The sequence below is a fragment of the Maniola jurtina genome, chromosome 7 (assembly GCF_905333055.1).
Source record: "Maniola jurtina chromosome 7, ilManJurt1.1, whole genome shotgun sequence".
In the NCBI taxonomy this organism is placed as follows: domain Eukaryota; kingdom Metazoa; phylum Arthropoda; class Insecta; order Lepidoptera; family Nymphalidae; genus Maniola; species Maniola jurtina.
The window spans coordinates 3,360,642-3,385,737 of record NC_060035.1 but is presented as its reverse complement, the minus strand read 5'-3'; the positions used below and the strand labels follow the sequence as shown (position 1 = coordinate 3,385,737).

The 25,096-nt window shown below is 35.2% G+C and overlaps 3 protein-coding genes across 10 annotated transcripts in view; 2 read left to right on the top strand and 1 right to left on the bottom strand.

The window, feature by feature from the left end:
- Window positions 1–595: 595 nt before the first annotated feature.
- On the top strand, window positions 596–7,826 carry LOC123866871 (IST1 homolog). 8 transcript variants are annotated; one of them, XM_045908615.1, is made up of 9 exons: window positions 596–917; window positions 1,668–1,830; window positions 2,111–2,330; window positions 3,021–3,151; window positions 4,502–4,557; window positions 4,612–4,678; window positions 5,535–5,552; window positions 6,183–6,233; window positions 7,047–7,826. In XM_045908615.1, exons 1-9 carry the CDS (start codon window positions 736–738, stop codon window positions 7,299–7,301), a joined length of 1,143 nt encoding a protein of 380 aa, XP_045764571.1. In that variant the 5' UTR covers window positions 596–735; the 3' UTR covers window positions 7,302–7,826. The 8 variants fall into 8 exon arrangements, with proteins under 8 accessions (XP_045764571.1, XP_045764573.1, XP_045764574.1 ...); XM_045908617.1 differs by lacking the exon at window positions 5,535–5,552; XM_045908618.1 differs by lacking the exon at window positions 6,183–6,233.
- Window positions 7,827–8,315: 489 nt separating this feature from the next.
- Window positions 8,316–18,978, bottom strand: LOC123866851 (phospholipase A-2-activating protein). Its single transcript, XM_045908572.1, has 16 exons — window positions 18,744–18,978; window positions 17,946–18,179; window positions 17,254–17,444; window positions 16,708–16,849; window positions 16,157–16,314; window positions 15,538–15,679; window positions 14,920–15,100; window positions 14,299–14,408; window positions 14,029–14,118; window positions 13,216–13,383; window positions 12,638–12,761; window positions 12,200–12,260; window positions 11,927–12,052; window positions 11,315–11,460; window positions 10,179–10,303; window positions 8,316–9,625 (listed from the first exon to the last, which is right to left on the bottom strand). The coding sequence occupies exons 1-16, from the start codon at window positions 18,878–18,880 to the stop codon at window positions 9,451–9,453; spliced, it is 2,310 nt and encodes a 769-aa protein (XP_045764528.1). The 5' UTR covers window positions 18,881–18,978; the 3' UTR covers window positions 8,316–9,450.
- Window positions 18,979–19,585: 607 nt separating this feature from the next.
- LOC123866872 (calcium uniporter protein, mitochondrial) overlaps window positions 19,586–25,096 on the top strand; it is a 199,945-nt gene continuing 194,434 nt past the window's right edge. Inside the window, exon 1 of the mRNA XM_045908620.1 lies at window positions 19,586–19,732. Coding sequence (XP_045764576.1) covers window positions 19,628–19,732 — 105 coding nt within the window. The 5' untranslated portion in view covers window positions 19,586–19,627. The remainder of the gene's footprint in view (window positions 19,733–25,096) is intronic.

Here is a 25,096-nt window from a genome sequence, read left to right as displayed (position 1 = left end):
ATTTTTGTATAGCATAGCAAGGTAGGGGGAAGTGGGGCAGTTAGATGCAAGGTGAAAAATATTAATCATGGAAATAAAGGAATATATAATGCGGAAACAATTGGAAGCATAATTGCCAAAACAAGTCTTGCACAGTCCCAAACTATTTATATTCTAATTTTCCGCGCTTAATTGCAAGCGTTATTATTTAAATATAAACCATAGACATTAATTTTATTATACAATAAAGTATTTTGTAATATAACACAACGGGTAATTGTTCGATATGTGGCAACATCAATAGGTACATGTCATTACTGTTTGTTTATCATTATCATAGGGTTTGATAGGACTTCGTCTGTGTTGGCGTTTACTGGCGCGCGTGCAGTCTTTTTGGAGTGTTTTTTTTTGTTAAAACTGACTGGAAAGCACTCTAAGGGGGTGCCGTATGTGTGTCAGCGAGCGCCGGCACAGACGGGGCCCATACTTGTATAGTTTCCCTAACTTGTTACAAATAAATACAAACTTGACATTGGCTAATCTTTGTAAAGCCAGACGAGAGAGAGAAAAAAAAAAAAGGTTTTGATTGACGTTGACACTGACAGTTGCTTGCGAAATCGAAACAAATCAAAAGCAAAAGATTCCATGATTCATAGTAATTTTACAAACAACAATCTTTATTGTATTAGTCATCTAAAAGAATATCATTTTATAACGTTTATTCATTGATTCCATAGTGAGTGATCAAAAATCAAGATGTTTTCTTCAAATCCCAATTACACGAAGCTAAAAACTCACTTGAGATTGGCTATAAATCGTCTCAAGTTACTGGAAAAGAAAAAAACTGAATTAGCCCAGAAAGCCCGCAAGGAAATAGCTGAATATATCGCTGCTGGAAAAAGTGAACGTGCGAAAATTCGTGTGGAACATATCATCAGGTATGTGCTAGTTGCTAGTGATATTATGTTGAAAGTGTTATCACCTGAGGCATCAGGGAACGGCCTGTTGAGAATTTTCCAGTCGTAGGTCGTAATTGCTGCCTCATGATCTTAATCAGTCATTATATCATCAATTTTTGACCTTAACCACATTATAAACTCGCATATTACACAAAATACGGTCGGAATTGGGATGTCCAAAATGATAGATGACTAACCAATGTGTCTATGAATTTCTACATTACTTCTATTGAAGTAAACAGGCCATCATAATATGAATTTAGGCTAGTGTGCTAGTGCTAGACAGCACTTGTAGATGATGTTCTTTAATAACCCTGGAATTTATTAGAACAAATAGAAGCTGTTTGCAAACATTGTAGTATGTCCACATGTTATCAGTGCAGTTTTATCACTACCAGCACCTTGGACGAGATTTCAAAGGCCCCTTCGCCTAAATGGTGTTTTTTGTTGAATTTGCCAGGTGGTAGGTTACAAAATATTTTCAGTATAAAAATTAAGAGTGGGTTTTATAAATTATGTTGGATAAATGCTCAGATTCTAAATGAAGTAGAAGATTGTAATATCATCCAAGAATACAAGCATAAACGCAAGCAATAAAGCGAGCATTTAATGTTCCTTAATTTTATAGAAATGATGTTGTAGTACTTGTACAGAAAGTGAATAAAAAATCAGCACTTGAATACTAAATACCTTATAATATGCACTTGACCAATTATTTTTTGTTTTTAGAGAAGATTATATGGTGGAGGCGATGGAAATAGTTGAAATGTACTGTGATCTGATCCTAGCAAGGTTTGGGCTGGTTACACAGATGAAGGAGTTAGATGAGGGGCTTGGAGAAGCCATATCCAGCCTCATATGGGTTGCTCCACGGATGCATACTGATATTCAGGTATAATTCAATATCAATATTTGTATTTATTTGTAGTTACTACTACAAGAAAAATGTTTCTACTATAAGAAAAATGTTTATTTATTAACATTTATATTGCTAGATGATGAAAATTATGTGGATTTAGGTTTTTAAAAGTCCTTTCGGAACACATCCAACTCCCATCTGTGGGATGCAAGGTATCTCTGTATAAAATTTCATTGAAATCACCCCATTTTGGCCCAAGCTGAACATTTGACCAGACATTAGTATTAATCTAAGATACTATTCAACATTACAGGAACTGAAGATAATATCAGACTTATTAACTGTAAAATATGGCAAAGTATATGCAGATGCATGCAGGGATGAGAGTGTGAATACAATAAGTGACAAGTTGAAGCACAAGATGTCTGTTCAGAGTCCACCGAAGATACTGGTTGAGAAGTACCTCATTGAGATTGCTAAGAACTATAATGTGGAATATACTCCGGATGAACAAGTTATGAGGGAGGAAGAAGGTATATTTTGTATTCCTTACCATATAAACCACTTTACTTTAAGTTAAATATAAATACTCTCTTGTATTTTAACTATCATTGTCAACTAATAACAAGTAAATTAAATATTTATAACACCCCCAACAAGTGAAGGTTACAGTAACTAGAAAAGAGCTGATAATTGTCAAACGGCTGAACAGATTTTCTTGGATTATAGCCAAGAACACTTGATCAAGCCACCTTTCAAACAAAAAAAAAACTAAATTAAAATTGGTTCATTAGTTTAGGAGCTATGATGCCACAGACAGATACACACGTCAAACTTATAACACCCCTCTTTTTGGGTTGGGGGTTAAAAAACCACTGCTGGATAGAGGTCTTAGGTAGGTAGGTACTTCTTAAACACTACTTAAAGAGACTGGGTAGGTCAGCTGGTATGCCAGATGATTTGTAGGCTTAATCTGCTTCTTTCGGGATACTCCAAAATCATCACTACTGGTGTAGGCCAAGGTTGGCACTATGTTTTTAGTTGTGATCTGAGAGAGCTTTAAGAAAATTGCGATTTGTGATGGGTCTTATGGATAGTGTAGGGTAGTGGCTATGTAGTAGCGCTTAAAGCTCCAGAATCCCTCGGACTAAATCAATCTCAAATCAAATCAATCAAGAAGATTTATAAAGTGTAGATACAGCTTGTTCCTTTTTTATTTCTAGCTAAAGATGCAATGCTGATAGACATTAATGGACCAGCCAATCCTCCGGGCTTCATTGGTTACCCCACACCACCCATGCCACAGATGCCCAATCTACCACCACCCAATGTTACACCGTTCAACTATCCATCGGTGAGTATCACAGAATGACAAAAAACTGGTCAAATGAGAGTCTGACTCTCACATGAACGATTCTGTATTATTATACAAGATATACTTAAAGACTACTTACTACAAAGACTTACAGACTCTGTAAGTTAATGACGGACAGCTCCATCTATGTACATTGTATGATTTACATCTGTGTATATCTTGTGTAATGTATATTTTATTACATAATAATTACATTACTGTGTAAATTCGACAATATTTAATCATAACAAATGTGCACAACAGTACTGAATTTTTTAAACTTTCACTGGGATTTGTAAAACTTAAGTAGGTACCTTTTATTATGTACCTACTCATATTTTTCCAAATCCCTGATCCTAGAGGAAGCTCGGTAACAACAAAGATAGAAGATCTAAAATCACATCACACTAATATTATAAAGGCGAAAGTTTGTGTGTTTGTGCGTGTGTGTGCATGTTTGTTACTCCTTCACGCAAAAACTACTGGACGGATTTCGCTGAAATTCGGAATGGAGATAGATAATGTCCTGGATTAGCACATAGGCTACTTTTTATCCCGAAAAATCAAAGAGTTTCCACGGGATTTTTAAAAACCTAATTCCACGCGGACGAAGTCGCGGGCATCAGCTAGTAATATTATAATCCATACTGATATTATAAATGCGAAAGTGTGTCTATCTGTCTGTCCGTTTTAATTTGTTAATAATATATTTGAGCATAAATAACCAATTAAAATATAAAATATTGAGGGTATTTACAAGGGTGGTAGCTTCTTCTTCTTCTTCATGTCTTTATGCCAAGCTGCGTGGGGTCGGTAAAAAGGGTAGTTTAAAAGTACTTACAATTTAATTTAAAACTCCACAAATAAAATTTCTCTAGAATTTTTGATCGTGACTGTACTTTATTCATGACAAAGATATCAGCCGTTATCTAATGTTTTTATTTAGATATAGTATTGCTGTGTACACTTATTTGGGGTTGTCACTTAGATTAGGATCTTTTGTTTTTATGTTTGGACCATTTTTAGTAACAACCTGTTTTGTGTACCTTTTCAATAAATAAATAAATAAATTTAGTAAACTAAAAAAATTTTCATGTACACATTTTAATTTTTCGTTGCGATGTAACCACAAGTTCACAGTTTTTGGATTTTTCCCTTTATTTGTGCTATAAGACCTAACTACCTTCCCATTACTGGAAGTACCCCATAGGTTTTGATTCCCCTGAATTGACAGACAGATAGCCAACGAAGTAGACTTATACGGTTTCCTTTTTCCTTTTGAGGTATGAATTTCTAAAAATGGTGTTTGAGTTGATAAAAACTTAATCAACTCAAAATTTTTATATTTAGCAACCATCTGGCGGTAAAGCTGGAGGTTTCATCGCCAATAACTACGGCGGGCCCAGCCAGCCAATGAGCTACGGTGGGCCCAGCCAACCAATGAACTACGGTGGACCCAACCAACCAATGAACTACAAAGTGCCGCCCGGAGTTGACTCCAAATCTCTCAACAACAGCTTCTTACAGGTAACTGTTTATATTTATTGTGTTGTTTGCGTATATGTCTGTTATTTTAGTATAGATAATGAAACTCCGCCGAACCTAAGTTTACCTAGGCTGTCCTCAGTTCTGGCAAACTTGATTTTACGATGATCAATCCTTAGTGCAAATAGTTAATAAGTTGTGATAGCCTCGGTTCAGATATCAGCACCCAAATCGGGGGTTCGATTCGAGGCACGCGCTTCTTAACTTTTCAGAGTAAAGTGCGTTTTAAGTAATCAAATATCACTTGCTATAACAGCGAAGGAAAACATCGTGAGAAAACCTTCATGCCTGAGTTTAAAGGTGTGTGAAATCTGTCAATCAATCTGTCAACTTGACAGTGTGGTAGAATGAGTGGAGACCCGTGCTCTGTAGTGAGCCGGCGGCGAGTGGATCATGATGAATCCTTAGTTTGACTAAATAAACACCAAAAGGATAAACTGCTCTTGTGCAAGTGAGCCTTGCCTTAGACCATAATATTATTATGGTTATAGATTTGTGCAAGAGCAAAGGATCACTATTAGACATCTTTTATAGAAATAATTGCTTCTTCGTCCACATTATTTCTTCTTCATATTTTTTCAATATTTTTATCATCGATAAATAAAATATTTCATCCAATGTGATGAAAGTTAATGTATAAAAATGAAACAAAAAACTGGTTTTAACTGTCCGAGTTTATCTCTCCTAGGAATGATTAGTCAACTAGGTTCAGTGAACTTTGACAATAACATTGATACAATTTAGTTAGTATGGATGTAATAGATATGGAGAGTAGTTACAGAATGTAAAACATTTTGTTGGCATGTCTCATTAATTTTTTTATTTATTTTTTGTATAGCAAGACAGTGTGGATTTGGTAAGCTGTCTCGTATAGTTTGGTTCTGGCATAGTTTGTTTGTAGCTAATCCAAGCATTAAAATATACCCATAATAATATTATTGCTAGTCCTTCCTATACTATTTTATAATTTTACTCCTATATTAAAGGGTCATGCACAAGAATGTCCACGATTCTCTTGCTTATTCCATGCACAAAACAATTTTTTTTTCTCTATATTTACACACATTGTGGCCAATTCTGTTATACACAATCTCTAAACTAAATTGACATGTAAGTTTACATTTAGTGCTGTCCTTTTCGGCAGGTAGCATTATGCAAGGGATAGCAATACATTTAGACCTGTCATTTTAGTTTAGAGATTGTTTACAACAGAATTAGCTCCATTGTGACCAATTCTGGTATACACAGTCTCGAAACTTGATTAAATTTGGCAGGTCTAAACTAGTGCTATCCTTTTCTTCAGGGAGCATTTTGACAGGGATAGCAATACATTTAGACTTATCATTTTTGCTTAGAAACTGTGCACAACAAAATTAGTTACAGTATCAAAATGCATGATTTCACATAAATTCTGGCCATATTAACATGATCAAATGGTAGTTATTTTGGCCTCTGTTTATCTTTTATTATGTTTGACCTTTTGCAGGAGGAAATGCACAACCTACCTCCTGCTTACGACAGCATTGCGCATGATTCGGTAATTTCTCTTTTATTTTTCACTCTTGTCACATTAGAATCATTATATTTTAGCGTAACTAGCGTAGCGTTTTAACTGCTTCTTATTATGTACAATACCGGCAAACAACTTGAGAATTGACGCGATTGGCTGGCTAATGGCGCGTGCACGCGATTGGTTGATCAGTCGGCGCGGGTGCACGCGATTGGTTGAAACATCGACTTTCACTTCCTGGGATTCGCCAACTTTCTCCCACTACGCTCTTCAGGTCCAAGTTGTTTTCCGGGCACTATAGTAAATCATTGTTTCTAGTAATATAAAGTTGCTTTTATTCGTTAATAATCTGTGATGATCTACACGATCAAGTTTACCGACAGCGGCGTCCAGTAAACTTGACGGTGTATCAATCAGTGTGCATGACAGTCGACTTGCCATGCACACTGATGAAGACTTGATTGGCCAATGTTACTGATTGATAAATAATAATTAATTAATCGAAAGAAATAAAAAAGAAAAAACGTATTGTGTGTACAGTGTACTACGTCATACGTTTACGTACGATACTTTGCATTCGAATAAGTATGATTAGCCTTACACTTAGGCTATGCTTACTTTGCATGCGTTTTCGTATCAAATTCGGTATGAAAAGCCATGAGCGATCCCAATTCCCAACCCTTCAAGTACTATGCTAATGCTCACACTGGATGTTAGTAAATCGTAAGTACATAGTCGCGGGCAAAAACTAGTCTCAAATAGTTTCACTATTAATCCACAGATCTATCTCACTTAACTATCAAATCGTTTTCGATTTTTATTGATATATGTTTGTTTCAGCCTTCACACGTACCGACATCGTATGGACCACACGCCCCAGCACCGAACGTACCAACACCCCAACCTCGGTCCAAACCACCCGCAAACAACTTCTTCCCCGAACTACCAGAGCTACCCACCGTGCCCTCCGACCTCGTCCTACCCTCCGTCCCTCACAGCAATAACTCCAACACATCCAATGATGCAAACGCTCCTGATGAGATTGACTTTGAAGATCTGAACCGACGGTTTGAGGAGTTGAAGAAAAAGAAGTGATTATTTTTTGATCTGTGTAAAATATATATACACATATTTTTTTAATCTCATACCATATAATATTAAGATTGTGCTGTGTGGCAAATCCTGTTGTACATCACTTTATAAATACGAAAGTGCGTTTGTTTGTTGATTTATTGGTTTGTCCTTCAATCACGCCCGGAGCAATTGTTGTGATTTTTTGCATGACTAGTCACCTGGAGAGTGATATAGGCCTAGATTTTATGGGACGAAAAGTATTTTATCCCGTAAATCAAAGAGTTTCCACTTGTTTAAAAACCTAAATCCACGCGAAAGAAACCGCGAGGAATTTCTTAATTAAAATGACGTATATTGCTATCCCTTTCACAATACTCTCTGTGGAAAAGGATAGCATTAGATTTACAACAGAATTAGCCACAATGATTATTACCTTTCGATGCTTACTATAGAGTAATATTTTTATCGCACACGTGCGGTAATAGTCCTATTTACACTTTTGACAGCGGTGAATTAAGAGCCACTTTGCGACCAAATGTATTGAAATTTGAGAAATAATGTAAAGATTTCCATTTATTGCTTTAATATTACATACACATTCTGCATTCATCCTCATCCATTATGCACAATTGTTTTATTAACCTTCAGTTGAATACTTTAGGGTTAAATTTCGTGCCTTTGTGTACAATTTAAATTAATAATATTGATTATCGCAAACATGTATTTGATAATCATTTTCATTGAGTCACAAAATACATTAAAAAAAACATATAGTCACATTTAATATAAAGGCATTCTAGACTTCTGTCCAATTTATTTACAATATGTATTGAATGATGTTAATTACGGGTGTTGATATAAAAATGACGTAACTAGAATTGTAAAATGTATATATTATATTCTCTTTGAAGAGTGCATATCTTTCAGTTACGCCTTTTTTATTTGTAAGATAAATGTGAATATAACATGTACCATATGAATATAATTGTTTTTATTATATAAAAAATGTGATAGGGTAACAATAATAGATAGACACTTTTTAAAATTAAATTATATTCATTTTGCTAAGTATTGTAACATTGTTCATATAGAAAGTATTGCATTACATAGGTAATATAAATGTTATTAAAAAACTTTTCTTTTACTGTGGATGTATGATATTTTATTGTATAAAAATCGAATTACTTTTTTATTTTATAATAAATCATTTTCACGAAGAATTCTTGTTTGAATGTAACTTCATTGCATGGGATTGAGATCTTTTGAAGGTCGCGTACCCCAAGTGTGTCATAGGACCCCTATTACTAAGACTCCGCTGTCCGTCTGTCTGTCAGCGGGCTGTATCTCGTTAAATCACAATAGGTAGACCTGAGAATGTGTATATTTACTGTCATAACGACAAATACTAAAAATTTCAAAATTGCCACCATGAAAATTAAAGTGAATAATTCAAGCTACTCGATACTAGTGGATTGTGCTGGTCTGGCCCTAAAAAGCCACAAACCAAGAAACGAAAAAGGTTTTTTTTTAAAATTTGAGTGAGGGAGACAGTTCAGTTTCTTTTCTATCAGGTGTCCCACAACACCTAGAACTTCTTTATGAAACGCGCATAGTAAGGTTTTCATTATAAAAGTCAATGCGTATTCTTATAAAGGCAGATTTACATTCACAGTGTGGTGTGAATTTTTATATTTCCTCAATGTTGATAAAATTTGAGCATCAAAACACAATAATGTAAAATGGATCCAAAGGCTTTTGATATAAAATTGAAAATTCAGTACCACCGATTTTAGTTTAGTAAGTTTTCCGCGCTGGCCGTTGATTATGAACGAAGTTAAGCTTTAAAATAAGGCAGTCAAGGTCTTTTTAATTTGACGCTTGTTTCGACACTCAATTTCTATTAAAATTGATAGATTTAAATGTTTTACTAATTTAACAGAGCCCGTAAGTTTTAATTTATTAGAGTAATGATGACAGTTACTTTCTCAATGTAAATCTGGCTTTAGCACTGTCACAACAGTCATGGTTTAAAATAATTTACATAATAATCAGTACCTGACTTCTTGATCAGGTCAGTAACAGGCGAGGAAAGCACGCTATACCATTTCTATTTATAACAAATTGCTTTAATGAAAAACCAGCCTTATAGTCATATAATTAAGTTTACATTTCATAACATTTTCAAGATCTGTTGCGAGCAGATGCATATCTTCTTAAAGCTGGGATTGACTTCTGAGCTGTCTCTCTTCAGTTTGTTGTGTAGTTGAATGTTGGATACAATCTTTGTTTGAACTATTAGTTTGTTTGGTGCTTCTGCTAATAAAGTTCCTAGTGCTACCAAGGCCCTGTAAAAAAGATATAAAATAAGTTTAATGATGGATAATTTTAAAATTGGAGGTTTGGATGTAGGAGGTAACCTCCAAACTATGCATCGATTTCATAAATTATTTATTTCACTAATAGATTGTATTGTTGACAAAGTCACGGGCAAGAGCTAGTTTGTTACAAAAATAATGATTTCTTATTGTAAATTATAAAAATATGATGGCTCACTAATAGTGATAGAAGATAACTTTATTTTACTCAGGAAACACTTATGCTACTCGTATATATGTTATGTCTCTACCACTGCTAGTTCAGAAAGCAACTAGTACTCAAGCTATGTTATGACTAGTTTGGAAGGCAAATTCTATTGTGAAGAGTTAGCAAGAAACTCAGAAATGATAATTGACATTTAACAAGATATGCTGCAATAAATATTATACTAACAAGTACAGTGAGTTATATTTTTTCTTAATATAGAGAATATTTTGTAAAAAAAAAAAGCTAAAATGGTCTATTTGATATTATGTTCATTATGAGATGACTGCGTATAACAGTTAGTTTTATTATACAAACCTAAAATACGCTTCATTATCAGTGATCTTAGTCAACAAGTCCACTATGCACTCTGCAAGCTCCATATTGTCTGTCTGTTGAGCGAGAGCTACTGACAAATTGAGTAAAAGTGATGCAGCTGCTATCTGAAATGGAAGAATGAATTTTACTGTTTTTTTTTTTTAGAATATTAATCGTACTAATCAAGACTAATATTCCTCTTTCCCCTCTAATTAAGCGTAAAGCTTTTTTTTTTTCTTTAAATCTGGCTTTACTCTGATTAGCCAATGTCAAGTTTGTGATATTTTCAAGTTATTGAATTTATACAAGTATGGACTCCGTCTGCGCCGGCGCCCGCCGATATACGCGCGGCGCCCCTTTAGAGCGCTTCCCAGTCAGTTCCACCACCAAAAAACACCAACTAACACAAAAACCAGCCACTCTTAACAAAAAAAAAAAACACTCCAAACAAGCACATTGTTAAGCTGTGGATAGTGTAGCTGATTACATATTTACTAATATTGAACGATAGATTTAAGTTATAGCTGTAATATATGTAATTGTTTATTGTCCCAAATAAAAAAAAAAAAAAGCACAGCACGCGCGCCAGCAAACGCCATCGCAGACGAAGTCCAGCGTAAAGCTTGTGCCGGGAGTGGGTACGTCAATAGTGCAACGGGTGGGGTTTGAACCGCCGACCTTTCGGAATTCAGTCCGCTCCTCAACCGATGAGCTGTCGAGGCTCTAGCTTGTTAGTACCTAAAAAATTCTGTTGTACATTGTTTTATCTTGATGACCAACCAATGTTTTAAAACTATCTTTAGGTCCGTTTGTATTATTTTGTTAGGTTAATTTCTTGTTTTGATTTCATGTATGTACTTAGATTATAATGGGGCTGACATGCACTTGGATATAAAAGTCACTAAATAAATAAAGAAAAAAATCTTTAGGTCTTTGGTTTTAGAGTTGAGTGTCTGTGGCATCAGTGGCGCCGCGACAAGAACGTTAATCAAGCGCAAGGACAGTACTGATTCTGATTGCAAGAAAATTTTAGAGTATTCGTATCTTTTTCCTAGAAAAGCCAGCAAATACAACGCGCCTATGAGAGATCATAGGAGCGTTGTATTTGCTGGCTTTTCTGTAATGGGGAAACTCACCTGTGTGTTATTGTTAAGGTGCGTAAGGGAGATAATCGCGTGCACCACGCTTTCTCTGGCAGCCAGCACTAACATCTCGCCGGGCAGGTCGCTGAACGCGTTCACTAGCACTCTCATAGCGAGCATTGTATTCGCTGGCAGATTATCTGTATTAGGAACGAACACCATATTATTACACTAGTCGATGCCCGCGACTTCACCCGCGTGGGTTAAGGTTTTTCGAAATCCCGTGGGAACTCTTTGATTTTCCGGGATAAAAAGTAGTCTATGTGCTAATCACATACACACACACATACACACAAACTTTCGCCTTTATAATATTAGTGTGAAGTGTGATACAATACTACACAATATATACACAATACACATACTATACCATACTAGTTTTTCTTTACTTTTTCCGCATGGACTATATAAATTACAAATCCCTTAGGGGTTGAATTTTCAAAAATACTTTCTTAGCCGATGTCTACGTCATAATAGCTATTTACAAATCTTTCAGCGCAATCCGTCCAGTAGTTTGAGCTGTGTGTTGATAGATCATCAGTCAATCAATCAGCTTTTCCCATTATATTGATTAGATTTAGACTATGGAGACAGCAATGAACATACCTGGAGTGAGCAATGTTAATAAATATTTGACAAAATTAGGTCCGTGCGTTGTATCGAATATCTGCCCATTAATTTCTTTGTTTCTAACCGCTAACCTAGTTATATCGAGAACTGGGAACAATATTTCTGAAACAAAAACACAAAATGTTATTTTGATGTAGGCTTCATATTTATATCATGTAATAAATAAAAATTATGAATACTACAAAACATCAATTTCAAGTTTCAACACAGCTTGTATCTGTAAAAAGGGTTACTTTAAGAATTACTAACCTTTGGGCCACTCTAACATTTTCTTTAGTGACTGTATGGTTTCAGGACTGTATGTACAATTCTGTAAAAAAAGTATTCGAATGAGAAGTAATTTACAGTTTACACTAATGACTAAGTTGTCAATTTAGTATTGGACATTAGTTAAAAACGGTCAAGTGCGAGTCGGACTTAGACACGAAGGGTTCCGAACTATGGTACATGAAATACTTATATGTACCTACTTTAATTTTTTCAATTTATTATTATAGCGGCAATAAACACATTCTGTGAATATTTTAACTTTCTGCCTATTAGGTTCACGAGATACAGCCAGCTGGCAGACAGACGGAGGCTCCCGCTAGTTAATAGGGCCCCATTGGCACTCTTCAGGTATGAAACCCTAAAAACTTCAAACTTGTTTTATCACTGTTTCAGACATTTTGTCACTTTCCAACTCACCATTTCCCCTAATTTGACGATATTCTCTAGCTGCTGGTCCGAGAAGGCGCTCAGGCCGTCCCCCACTTTGCTGTTGAATTCCTTCAACTTGTCATGTATTGCTTTTAGATTGGCTTGGTCGAACCTGAAAAATAATTTATTCTGTAATTTTATAGTGTTTTTCTTTGTTTGATGTTGATTTTTTAAAGGATGTTGACTAGCAAACATCTGAAAACTTGAAACGCGAAAAGCGGCGGTGTAAGTATTTTTGACAATTCATCCCCTAAGGGGGTAAAATAGGCGTTTGAAATTTGTGTAGTCGATGCGAACGAAGTCACCGGCAGTCGCTACTCACAGTAATATTATAATATATTATAATAGCGAAAGTTTGTGTGTATGTATGTAATATGTATGTGTGTATGTTTGTTACTCTTTCACGCAAAAAGTACTGGACGGATTTGCCTGAAATTTGGAATGAAGATAGACTCTACCCGGGATTAACTAATTAATAAATTTTTATCCCGGAGAATAAAATAAATCCTATGAGATTTTGAAAAACGTAAATCCACGCGAACGAAGTCGCGGGCATCATTTAGTACCTTATATAAGAGTCGTGAGGCACGAGCGGTTTCTCGCTGGCAGCAGCCGCGGCGGTGGTGTAGGCACCGGCGCCCGTGAACGGATCGGACGCGGACGGCGGCGGCAGGCCCGGCGCCGGGCTCGAGCCGGGCACGTACCGGGACCCGCCCGTGAACGGGTCTGCGAATCTGTAGGATCAAAAATGCCATATTATTTCTAGTTAGTTACTTAACTAAGATCCGAGTTTTCAATTACGAAATAATGTTTAAGATTCTATTGAAGAGAACCGGAAACGTGCTTCATAGACTTATCAAGTTAAATAATCTGATCAGTTGAAAATGTACCACTCAGTTTCACAGTTTTTAGGGTTCCGTACCTCAAAAGGAAAAACGGAACCCTTATAGGATCACTTTGTTGATGTTGTCTGTCTGTCCGTCGTGTCTGTCAAGAAACCGGTAGGGTACATCCCGTTGACCTAGAATCATGTTTGACAGGCAGGTAGGTCTTATAGCACAAGTACAGGAATAAATCTGAAAACGGCGAATTTGTGGTTACATCATTAAAAAAAATATTAAAATGTGTTTCAATTTTCAAAGTAAGATGACTACACCAAGTGAGGTATCATATGAAAGGGCTTTACGTATACAGTCTAAAACAGATTTTTATTTATTTTTATATATGATAGTTTTTGATTTATCGTGAAAAATGATGCATGTGACTGACGAACGAACATCTACGTATGTATACGTGTATGTATGTATCTATGTAGTATGTATGATAGACGAACGTACATCTACGTGTGTATCTACATTGCACTTAAACATACAACTTACCCATTACTAGAAGCCGGCAAGGTGTCCAATTTAGCGTTCTTAATTATAAAATTGGCAACTTCGTCCAAAAATCCTTGTGATAAATCATTTCTGAAAAGAAATACTTTTTAATTAGTTCAGTTAGAGTAGACGAACTTATTTGTCTCCGTAATGCAAGCTATCTTGTACCAAACGTCGTCAAAATCGGTAAAACTGATCGTGGCAGGTGAAAAGCTGGTCAGACAGAAACACCTTCGCATTTATAATAGTGTAGATTATTATGACACTTACCTGTGAATGAATGCCTGTGCAACCACCCAGGGGTCTTCAGTCTTGTTGAAAGGCAGCTTTAGCGGAGGGGCGCCATCTTTGATATCGACGCTGAATACAAAATCATATTCCTGAAATCAATAGAGCAATTTTAAGTTTTTTTTTAATACATATTGTAGTAAAATGGCTTTTATTTTAACAAGGCTTTTATTGCACTTGTGCGGTGATGTTTTGGAATGTGACCAATATGTAATAAAAACAACTGTTTTAGGACTGATATCTTTATAGAGGTATTCTACAGTATAATATTTTAAGTAAATAAAGATAAACATGTATTAATCTAAGTACCGACTAATATAAAATTAACTACTAAAGCTACTGGTAATCATATTTTATGGTTTGTGTAAACAATAATTTATGTATTCTAAAACGCATGATACACATGTTCATTGAAAATGAACTAAATGCTATTTAAAGCTCTGACCAGCGACTGAGGTGATAAAATTTGTGTATAATTGTTAACTTTGTGCACTTGCAACAAAAATAACTATTATGATTATGATGGAAGAGTTAGCCCCACAATAGACCAGCTTAGCCTGACCTCTTGTGCTCCATAAATATTACACATACTTAGTTACTAACCTTGCCCTGATACATGGTCTTTCCTTCACTGGGCGGGTTGGCGCCCATGACGTCACCAATCTCGTTCCATGTGTTTTGTTCCGCGCTCCAAGAATAACATTTGACGTTGGTTCCTCGTCTGACCAGCTTAGTTTGACCATCGTTCTTGCCTGGCTCTAATAGTACTTCGGGGCCTGGCAATCTGGAAATGAAAGACAAATAAATAAAAATAATTTTTAAACACTAACCGCCTTCCTGGCTTCGCACTTTACAATTTTCGTAGAAATCTCTAATTTTTTTGAAAATAAAAAACCTATGTTATTCAGGAATAATGTAGCTTTCTGCTGGCGAAAGAATTTTCATAATCGGTTCAGTAGTTCCAGAGATTACTTCCTACAAACAAACTTACAAACTTAACCTCTTTATAATATTAGTATAGATACACTCTCCTATTTCGTTATATTTTTAAGCTGGAGAATTAGCACAGTCTGTCATATCATTTGTGATGGTGAGATTGTTAGAGTTTAGCACAATATTCTAACATCTCACACATGAAATGATTTCATGATAGTTTTAAGTAAGAATTAGCACATACTCTGAAATTTCATCATAACTTTAAGTTACAGAATGAACGCTTACTCTGACAGTTTGAATCCCCCTATTTCCTGTTGCGAGGCTGCCATCATCTTCTGCACTTCCTCCTCAAACAGTTTGAGGGTAGGCTCATCGGCGTAGCGCGCCGGGTCTCGAGTGAACACTCGCACTAGGCCATCGCTCGCACCTGACGACAATACATAGTATAAAAGGTGGCTGACTGACTGACCGATCAACGAACAGCTCAAACTACTGGACAGATCGGGCTGAAACGTGTCATGCAGACAGCGATTGTGAGTTGTGACATGGATATCTGCTATGAAAGGATTTAAATTAATTAATATAAAGGTGTCTTTGTATAGTCTGTCTAAACTGTATACTGTATTTGTGTAAACTATGCATAAATTACTAAGCAACGTTGTAATTTGCCAAAAATGTTTTTTTGGCAAATTACATTTTTTTTTCCATGGAATTCTGACAGTCATGGTTATTTATACATTGGGCGGGTTATTTATACGAAAAGCACACAGAAAAGCAGGATTACCAGCTGAAGTTCGATTTTACTCCAAATTATCCTGAATTCCAGTCAGGTAAAAATGAATAGTGTGTGTTTTGTGTGTGCGTGTGTGTATGTGTGTAAATAGTGCAGTTTTGTTGTTCTTACCAGTAACAATATCCCCATTATCTAAACAAGTTACACTCCACACAGATTGTACTGGCAGCCGCAACTCTCTCACACAGTCTCCCGCCGCCCAAACTCTTACTGTTCCATCCTCACCACTAGTCACAAACCCTTGTGGAAGGGCTGGGTTTACGCTGATACTGAAATTAAAAAAAAAAACACTATCAATTTTATAAATGCAAAGAGTGTTTGAGTGCTGGTCTGTCTTTTAATCACGTTGCAATGGAGCAACTTTTTGCAGGAATATAATTCATATTTACTCATAGGTGTTAGACCTGGAGAGTACTCGCACTTGACAGGTTATTTTATCCCAGCAAACCAAAAAAAGAATTTTTTTAAATCCTGCCATTTAAAGTTGTCTAATCAATTCTGATGAAAGGTACAAAGCTTGCATCCCTGATATGAACATACAACAATATTATGTTATATCACGGAAAATTGAAGAGATCCCACAGGATTTTTAAAAGCCTAAATTCACAGATATAGTCACGGGCATCACCTAGTAAATAATAATAATTATTGAAATATCTCACCTATAAATATAATTAGTGTGTCCATAGTAAGTGTTAAGGCACTCTCCTTTGTTAGTCCACAACCTAACAGAAGCATCATTTGAGCAACTGAGGAAGGTTTCTGCACTTGCTACTGCTAAATCTCGCACGCAATCTGTGTGACCTGTAAACATGACATTTATGTGAAAATGATTGAGAGTTTAGAATACACCATTCTAAACTCTCTTCATTCATTCATTCATCAATTCAAAAAAAAAAAGAAACAAAATCTTGAATAAGTAGTAATACACAATATTATGTATAGTAATACTTTTCTTACTTCTAGTAAAAACTTTAAAATTATGCTAAGTTCGTAGTCTACTCCCATGACTTCACTTTTTAAAGGCTTCCACTTAAAACCAGCATTACAGCTTGCTGCAGCATGATACTGAGTGGGAGACCTATATTAATTAGGTCATACATGACACTTATAAGTATAGATTAATTTAATTAGTTTTAAGTTTCATTGTAGTGGTTTAATTTTTTTTTCTTTTTTTCTTACATAGGGGGTTGTTCCTAGTAACATACCTGAAAGTGAAACAATCAGTCCACCAGCCTTCCTCCATAGATTAATGTTTTTATCAGCCGAAGCTGTTGCATAGGCACCATTGCCAAGTTCTAATGCTGCCCAGACCGCAGCTTGGTGGCCTTTTAGCACTATTGGTGACATTTGGGGCGTGTTCACATTCCACACTCTTGCTGTACTGTCCCAACTTGAACTGAAAATTATATTTAAACAAAATAAAAAGTGGTCAAGTACGAGTCAGCTTCTCACACAAAGGGTTCCATAAGATAGTACAATATAACACTTTTATATGCAAATTCATGACAGACTCATCTCATGATAGCACCATCTACTTGTGATTTAGTAAACTAATTATTTGTTTGTGAGCACAAATTCACGGTTTTCAGATTTTTCCCTTTACTTGTGCTATAATACCTATCAGTCAAATTTCATATAGGTTTGGCTCTCTTGTCTTGACAGACATGCCAGACAGACAGATAGACAACAAAGTGATCCTATAAGGGTTCCTTTTTCTCTGGATATATAGGACCCAGGAAAATTTCAGTTGTGTAGATTTAGGTTTTAAGTTTCTGTGGTGTCTCTTTGATTTCTTTGGTAGAATACAAATAGATTGAAGACAGGAACCCAACATTAGATGTGTCAGTCTACTATACTTTTGAGATAATTGTACAACTTAATTAGTACCAACGCAGACCTTAAAAGTATCCCAGAATCACTGCCAGGTGAGACGCTGCAAACTACATTTTCGTGTCCAGTTAAATTGATTTCAACAGCTCCATCTTGTAGTCTGTAGCCCAATATTGTATTGTCGTTGCTTCCCGTAATTACTAGACCTTCAGGGAATGCCTCACAAGGCGGTAACCAACATACACAGGATACAAAATTATTGTGGCCTTTATATGTTACCACATTGACAAAATCTTTTACTCTGTTGAGGGATAAACAAAGTTAGCTTATTTTAATTGTTTAAAGTATAGTGGCGCTGCTCATTGGAAGTAGTGCCCATACTGACATATAGTGTTTGGTGGCGCGCTCTTGGAAAGGCCTATGTCCAGCAGTGGACGCTTACAGGCTGATGGAATGGAATGGAAAAAAAAAGTATAGTGAGTGATTTCTATTTTAAGTATAGAATGTACCAGCTATAGTCAAATATTTAGTTGATGGGCTCGAAACTTGTCTTATCGACGTATAGCCAGTACATCCTATACATACTTCAAATATACTTAATGTTTATTTTTTACTAGATGATGCCTCATAACCATTTTCGGGATAAAAACTATTTCTGTGTCTCAAAATTAGATAGGAATTGAAACCGGGACTTCCCACTAATAAGACCACAGCGCTTTTCACTGCGCTAGGGAGGTCGTCAAAATCTCTTCCATACCCTAATCGAATGCCTGACATATAGGACTACTGTGTTCACCAATACGCCAGAAAGATTGCCGAAATAAGAGAAATAACTAATTATGATGAAAAAAAACGATATACTAACCCTTCCGGGTGCCACAGTTTTGCCGTTCTATCTCGAGATGCAGATAGTATACAAAATTCATTGGTTGTGGCGACACACCTTACATCCATAGAATGACCACATAAAACAGAACTCAGTTTATAATCTGGTACAGCCATTTCACTGTGTAAATTACTTTAAAATCTATTCGAAATAAAGAAATTCGAAACAATCACAACGACGAGAATTACCAACAACCTATGTCAAATATCAGCTGTCATTTTGACAATAATGACATGACAAAATAAATTTTGGTTAACTCATTCAGGATAAGAAATCAGAAAAACATATTATAGAATATTCTCGTGTCAAGAATTTTGGAATATGATGTGATGCATTTTATCTTATCACTGTATATTTGCAGTAGATCTTTAAGTGAAAAAATGTTCCATCAATTAATTTCCAATAATATTTCAATTACGAAACAAAAAGTATTTAGCTGCGAGGAAATAAAAACGAAGTAGCGAACGCATTTCATAATGTCACGTTACCAAGTTAACCAACATTTTGGTATATGAAAGCGGCAAATTTAAATTATACACTGAGAAAAGAATAAATATTATTTCTATAAAACCCTCGCGAATAAATATAAATTACTGTTAAAATATAATATTTTATTAATTAAAAAGTATAGTAGGTAAATCACAACAAAGTTTGTTTATACAATACCTATTACATGGTGCATGTTAATTTTTACTATATTTTTTCTGATTTTATTTTATTTTATTATTATGATACCTTCAAATGTGCATTATTTTAAAGATCAATTTGTTCACAATGTTCTAGACATTGATACCAACCAAAAACGCCTATAGTGCATCAAGGGCGCCGCGCCGGGTCCGGGTGTTATATTGGTAGTGTAAAAAATGGCGTCGACGGTGTGTGTGTCTAGGTGCCGACTTTTAGCTAAATTAGAAATAAATCGTGGTTTGTGTTTATCTCCAATATTTAGGGATTTGTCTAATAACAGAGTAAGTATCCATTGCCATAATTAGACTCATGTATTTATAATATCCGATTTCATTTAAGATTGCGGCTTTTTAGTTAATGCACGTGTATCTCAATTGTTCAGATATTTATTTTTATGCAGCTGTCAAATGTCATTTTAAAATTGGAACTTCTTTTTGTTATTGAAATAAATACCTACCCCCTTAAATTGTTTGTAGTGGTAATAAATGGTGATAATTAGTGTTTTCATACAGGAGAAATTGTATTACTTGCAAACTTTATTTAATTTGTGGTTGTTAATGTTATGCTAAAATATAGACTTGCTATCAACTGAGTTAAGGAAAATATTTTTATCATATTATAATAACATAGTTAATATAACTTAAGTATTTACGAATAATAATCGCCGAATAGTACCTTTCCAATTGGTGATAAAATAGTAAACTTATTTACTTAGCTATCAAAAATTATTAAGTACATACTTACTTACAAAATTATTTTATTATTATTCCTTTATAATACATTGAGTAGGTAACTAATAGTTAATCTATTAATATGAAACACCTCTCAAGTACCTAGTTAAGTAATTTTTAAAATTATTCAAGAAATTAAAGAAATCATTGAAGTTTGTAGTTTTTGATGGTTATTAAAATCCAGTCTTTCCTTATTATTTATTGTGATCAACATTTTGAATGCTCTGTTTGTCAAGACATGTGATAATAATGTTGAATCTATATTGATGTATTCATTGTGCCTTATCATTTAGAGTAGGTAGATGATATAATTTACCAATTAGTGAATAATTATTATAGACTTATTTGACATACTTACTTAATTTTAAATTAAATTCAATGCCTCAATACAATGCAAGCTATCCCTGAATCAATAAGATGATGTCCACAATTCTTCAAAACCTAAATAATGGTTTTTTTAAGAATTGTGTCGGTACACTGATTTTTCACTATAAAAAGTAGCCTATATCCTTTACTGGGATGCAAGTATCTCTGTACTAAACGTCAAAAACGGTTGAACAGATGGGCCGTGAAAGGCTAGCAGACAGACAGACGAATTTTCCTATAATATTACTTAGTATAGATTATACGGGTACAAACATACTAGCTTAATTTGGATTCTTATGAAACGAAACCTGGTCTTGTCTATTAGATATCAGAACGATACATGGTTGTATTTTTAACTATTAGGTATATTGAGTGATCACAATACACTGTAGTGTTCTAAATCATGTGACATTCATTTGGCTCAGTAGTGAGACAGGATAATAATGAGTGGTCAGTGTAGTCTCATTAATTGCCTGCCGCTGCTGTCATAATGAGTAATTTTCAGTAGCGAGCTATAGAATTAACTAGGTATTTTTAGAATTGCCTCATTAGGTTAAGACTAAAAAAACTAGGCAAAAGCAAAACTGAAGCATGTAGATAATGCTTTTTCCCATAACATGCCCTTTTAAAAAAAATTAACCACCGTTGTTAATTTTTCTCAGCCCAATCACTGTGCATAGCAATGTAGTTAAACTGAAATACGAAAGTAGTTACTCGTGAGACAATAGGGTGCAAGGCAAATTATGTCATCTGTATCTCAACGACATCCCGCGAGTCATTTGCATGAACGAACGACCGGCAATTTGCTCTACGTACATCGTACCTATCATGTAGACGGGTGAATATACCTACGAGTACGTGTAGTATTACGCTGGCCATACATGATCAAGTTTGCAGCTGACTTGAAACGTCGTCGTCCAGTCAACTGATAGCCATATACCGTCACAATTGGACGCTGCGCCGCTTCAAATCGCCTAAAGGTGATTACGCATTATATCCGATCCGAATCCGGGAAAATATGTTTCGAAGTAGTCATAGAACTATTTGTATGGTAGCTTACGCACTAGCTCCGACTTTCCGTCATCCGAGGTCTCTCCATCATCCGTGAGAATATCTCGGATGTGCCTCGGATTCAAGTCGGACATATTATGACCTAGATATGTCACAGATGTCCATTGAATAGTTTGGATTTAGTTCAGAGATCAGATTAGTGCGTAAGCAATAGCCGAGTTCGGTCCGAATTTTATATATCCGTATTTTCACGGATTCGGATTGGATGAGTGCGTAACTCTAATCGTGTATGGTTAGCGTAATATAGCTCGTACGTTTCAATAAGAACATCGTAAATTACATAAGTATACAGAGACTGTTACTTACTTGACTTGCACCTACTTCGGACCAAGTTTGGACAAAGTGACTAAAACTCGTCAAAGAAAAGATAAGATAAGGCTTTACGGTAACATAAATAATTCGGACATTATTTTAGTACTACTCAACCAACCAACGCATTCCTGTTTTTTAATCCACGTCCACGTATCTCTATCATAGTTCGAGGAAAAAGTATAAGTACCTACCTACCTAATTTAGTTTATTAAAGACAGAGTCAAGTGTTGTTATCTTGCATTATGTAAGTGGCTGCTTTTTTGTCGCCGGAAAATATAATTTTACATGAAAATCGGAGTACCTCATGATGTAGTTGTAGAAAATGGCTAATCTTAAGTGTCTCCTAATGAAAAAAATAATACTTACTTGTAATTATTATAAAGTTGATATAAAATGCATTAACAAACATACTTAAGTATTTAAATTACGCTGCAGTAAGTTAGCAACTTATGACAATGCTTCCGGTATAAAAGCCTCCTGCCTGATTCTGATGCATGCTACATTACCTTTTCTAGTTTAGGGCGGCTTATCAGTGCATAATCTCTTACTTTCATAAGTGTGTATAAATGCATGTACCTACGAAGTAGGTGCTCTAAATGTTCCTGGAAGCTATTTTACAGTTGTATCACACTAATATTATAAAGGAGAAAGTTTGTATGTGTGTGTGTGTGTGTGTATGTTTGTTACTCCTTCACGCAAAAACTACTGGACGGATTGGGCTGAAATTTAGAATGGAGATAGATTATACCCTGGATTAGCACATAGGCTACTTTTTATCCCGGAAAATCATAGAGTTCCCACGGGATTCTTAAAAAACCTACATCCACGCGAAGTCGCGGGTATCAGCTAGTTTAAGTATAAAATGATGTCACTTGAGCAAAATGCAAAATCACGACAGATAATTTGCATGAAAGAGCAACTGTACTCTTTATTCATCGTACAAAAGAATAAAATAAAGGTACTAACGTACAACGAGTCATCAACCTGCAATTCAAAATTTCAATGAACATTCGAGCTTGAGTTGAACATTACCTGTACATCTACCTATCACTACCTCACTATATTATAAATGGAAAAGTGTATTTGTTTGTTGGTTTGTCCTTCAATCACGTAGCAACGGAGCAATTGATCGACGTAATTTTTTCCATGGGTTACCTATAGTAACCTGTACCATCGTACAAGAAATAACACTTTTGAAATTTTTATTATTTGTTTGTTATAACGGTAGGTAATAGAAATGGATATTCTGTGACAACTCTCTGCTTATTACTCTACCAGCCCGCTGACAGACAGACAGACGGACGGACAGCGGAGTCTTAATAACATGGTCCCGTTGGCACCCTTCGGATACGGAACCCTAAAAACTGCTCTAACTTTGATCAAAATCAGTGAACTTAAAACTCGAGACAACTTGACCATAGTCAACAATCAACATCATGCGAACGAAGTCATGGGCTAGCGGCTATCGCTATACTGTTTACTAATAGTTTGCTATTTCGTGCTAAAGCGTGCCTCCGCTATTCACAGTGACTGTAGCTAACTTGACGAACACGTTTCAAGTCAAATATTGGTCGTGCAAACAGAAATGACGAAGATAGTATGTCATAGCCTCGATTAATCACATAACAAGACCATAAGTGTTTAAAGAACTTGAGTGCACTGAATCAAAAAAACGATTCCAGTAATTTCTCGTTTATATCGAGTTTATTCTCGGCCCGACAGTCCTCAATTTAAATTATTTCACCTTGAAGCATTTGAATCTTCAATAAAAAGCTTATCTGAATTTTGAAGACGAAAATAAGTTTTTAATTTTGGGCATAATTCTAATTTTTAGGTATAAAAAATTACCGCAAAAACGTGACTTGTAAGCTTCAATTTTTGCCCACTCACCGAAATTAAAAGCCTCTTTAAAAAAATGTTTTCAGGGGATGCGATGTGGAGAGTATAAACTTTAAAGGAGGATATAAAATGAGTCTTCGTTTTTACGAGTATAGCTCTTCTAGTGACTAATCTGATCGTAGTTCCGACTCAGAGTATACATACTCGTAATAGTACAGGTTCGGATTAGATTGCTTACGTTGAAAATGCGTCATAATTCTTGAACTCTACAGAACATTCATTCCGAATCAGGAAAAACTCTATCTAAGGACGTTTTGTTGTTAATCATTAGTTTAATGATGCTAAACTTAAAGAAGGTACCTACTTTAGATATTAACTATTCAGTGTTCTAAAGTTAGTGAAGTGGACAAGGGATAAGGACCATGGCAAAATAGATTTTCCTTGCCTTTCATTCTAGCTAGGTAGATAGTATTCCCTCTGTGGTGTAATAGTATTTGGAAGATTAAAAAAAAATATGTTAAAAAAAAAACACTACTTACCTGCGTGTTTTTTTTAACATATTAATTTTTAAAAAATCATTTTAACTGCAACAAATTATTGGCAGTCTGTTCATTGATTGTTTTAACTTAATTTTATTCATTTGTTATTAACATTCTTTTTATTATTAGTAAGTAATTTTGGTTAGGAGATTTATTTTACACTTACATTATACTTTATTTACGAGGCAGAATTAGAATTTTTAAAATAAAGCAAACTATTTCAGGATCTTTATAATAACTATCGTCTTCATAATTTTGTCATGTCGTTTAGTGCCAAGTTTTTAATATAAACAATATGGTCCGGGCAGTTGTCTCTACATAAATTATAAGTGTATGTACTTAATTTAAAATCAAATAATACTTAACATCATGTTCAAAATGTAATAAGTAAGTAATTATTTACCATGCAAACTGCAGTATTACAAAAGAAAAGTACATATTATATCAAGTAGGTACGACTCTATAGCTGTCTGCTACGTTTTCACGCCTCAACCGCTGAACCGATTTTAATGAAATTTGGTACAGAGTTAGCTTACAGCCCGGGGACGGATATAAGCTACTTTTTATCCCGGAAAATCAAGGGTCCCCATGGGATTCCTAAAGATCCATCCGCTTATCCGATTTGTATAAAATTTGGTACCTACCAAGGTAGCTTGCGTCCTTGTAATTGATATATGCAACTTTTTATCCCGGAAAATTAAACAGTTCCTACGGGATCCTTAAAAACCTAAATCCACGCGGACGAAGTCGCGGGCATCCTCTAGTTAATAATAAAATTACTATATCC

Coding starts and splice junctions, on each gene's coding strand:
- LOC123866871 (XM_045908611.1), top strand. CDS start 736: ATGTTTTCTTCAAATCCCAATTACACGAAGCTAAAAACTCACTTGAGA. Junction 2,331..3,020: donor AGTTATGAGGGAGGAAGAAG/GTATATTTTGTA, acceptor TTTTATTTCTAG/CTAAAGATGCAATGCTGATA. Junction 3,152..4,501: donor CACCGTTCAACTATCCATCG/GTGAGTATCACA, acceptor TTTTATATTTAG/CAACCATCTGGCGGTAAAGC.
- LOC123866851 (XM_045908572.1), bottom strand. CDS start 18,880: ATGGCTGTACCAGATTATAAACTGAGTTCTGTTTTATGTGGTCATTCT. Junction 18,180..18,743: donor AAACTGTGGCACCCGGAAGG/GTTAGTATATCG, acceptor ATCCCTCAACAG/AGTAAAAGATTTTGTCAATG. Junction 15,101..15,537: donor GGGGGATTCAAACTGTCAGA/GTAAGCGTTCAT, acceptor TTTCATTTCCAG/ATTGCCAGGCCCCGAAGTAC.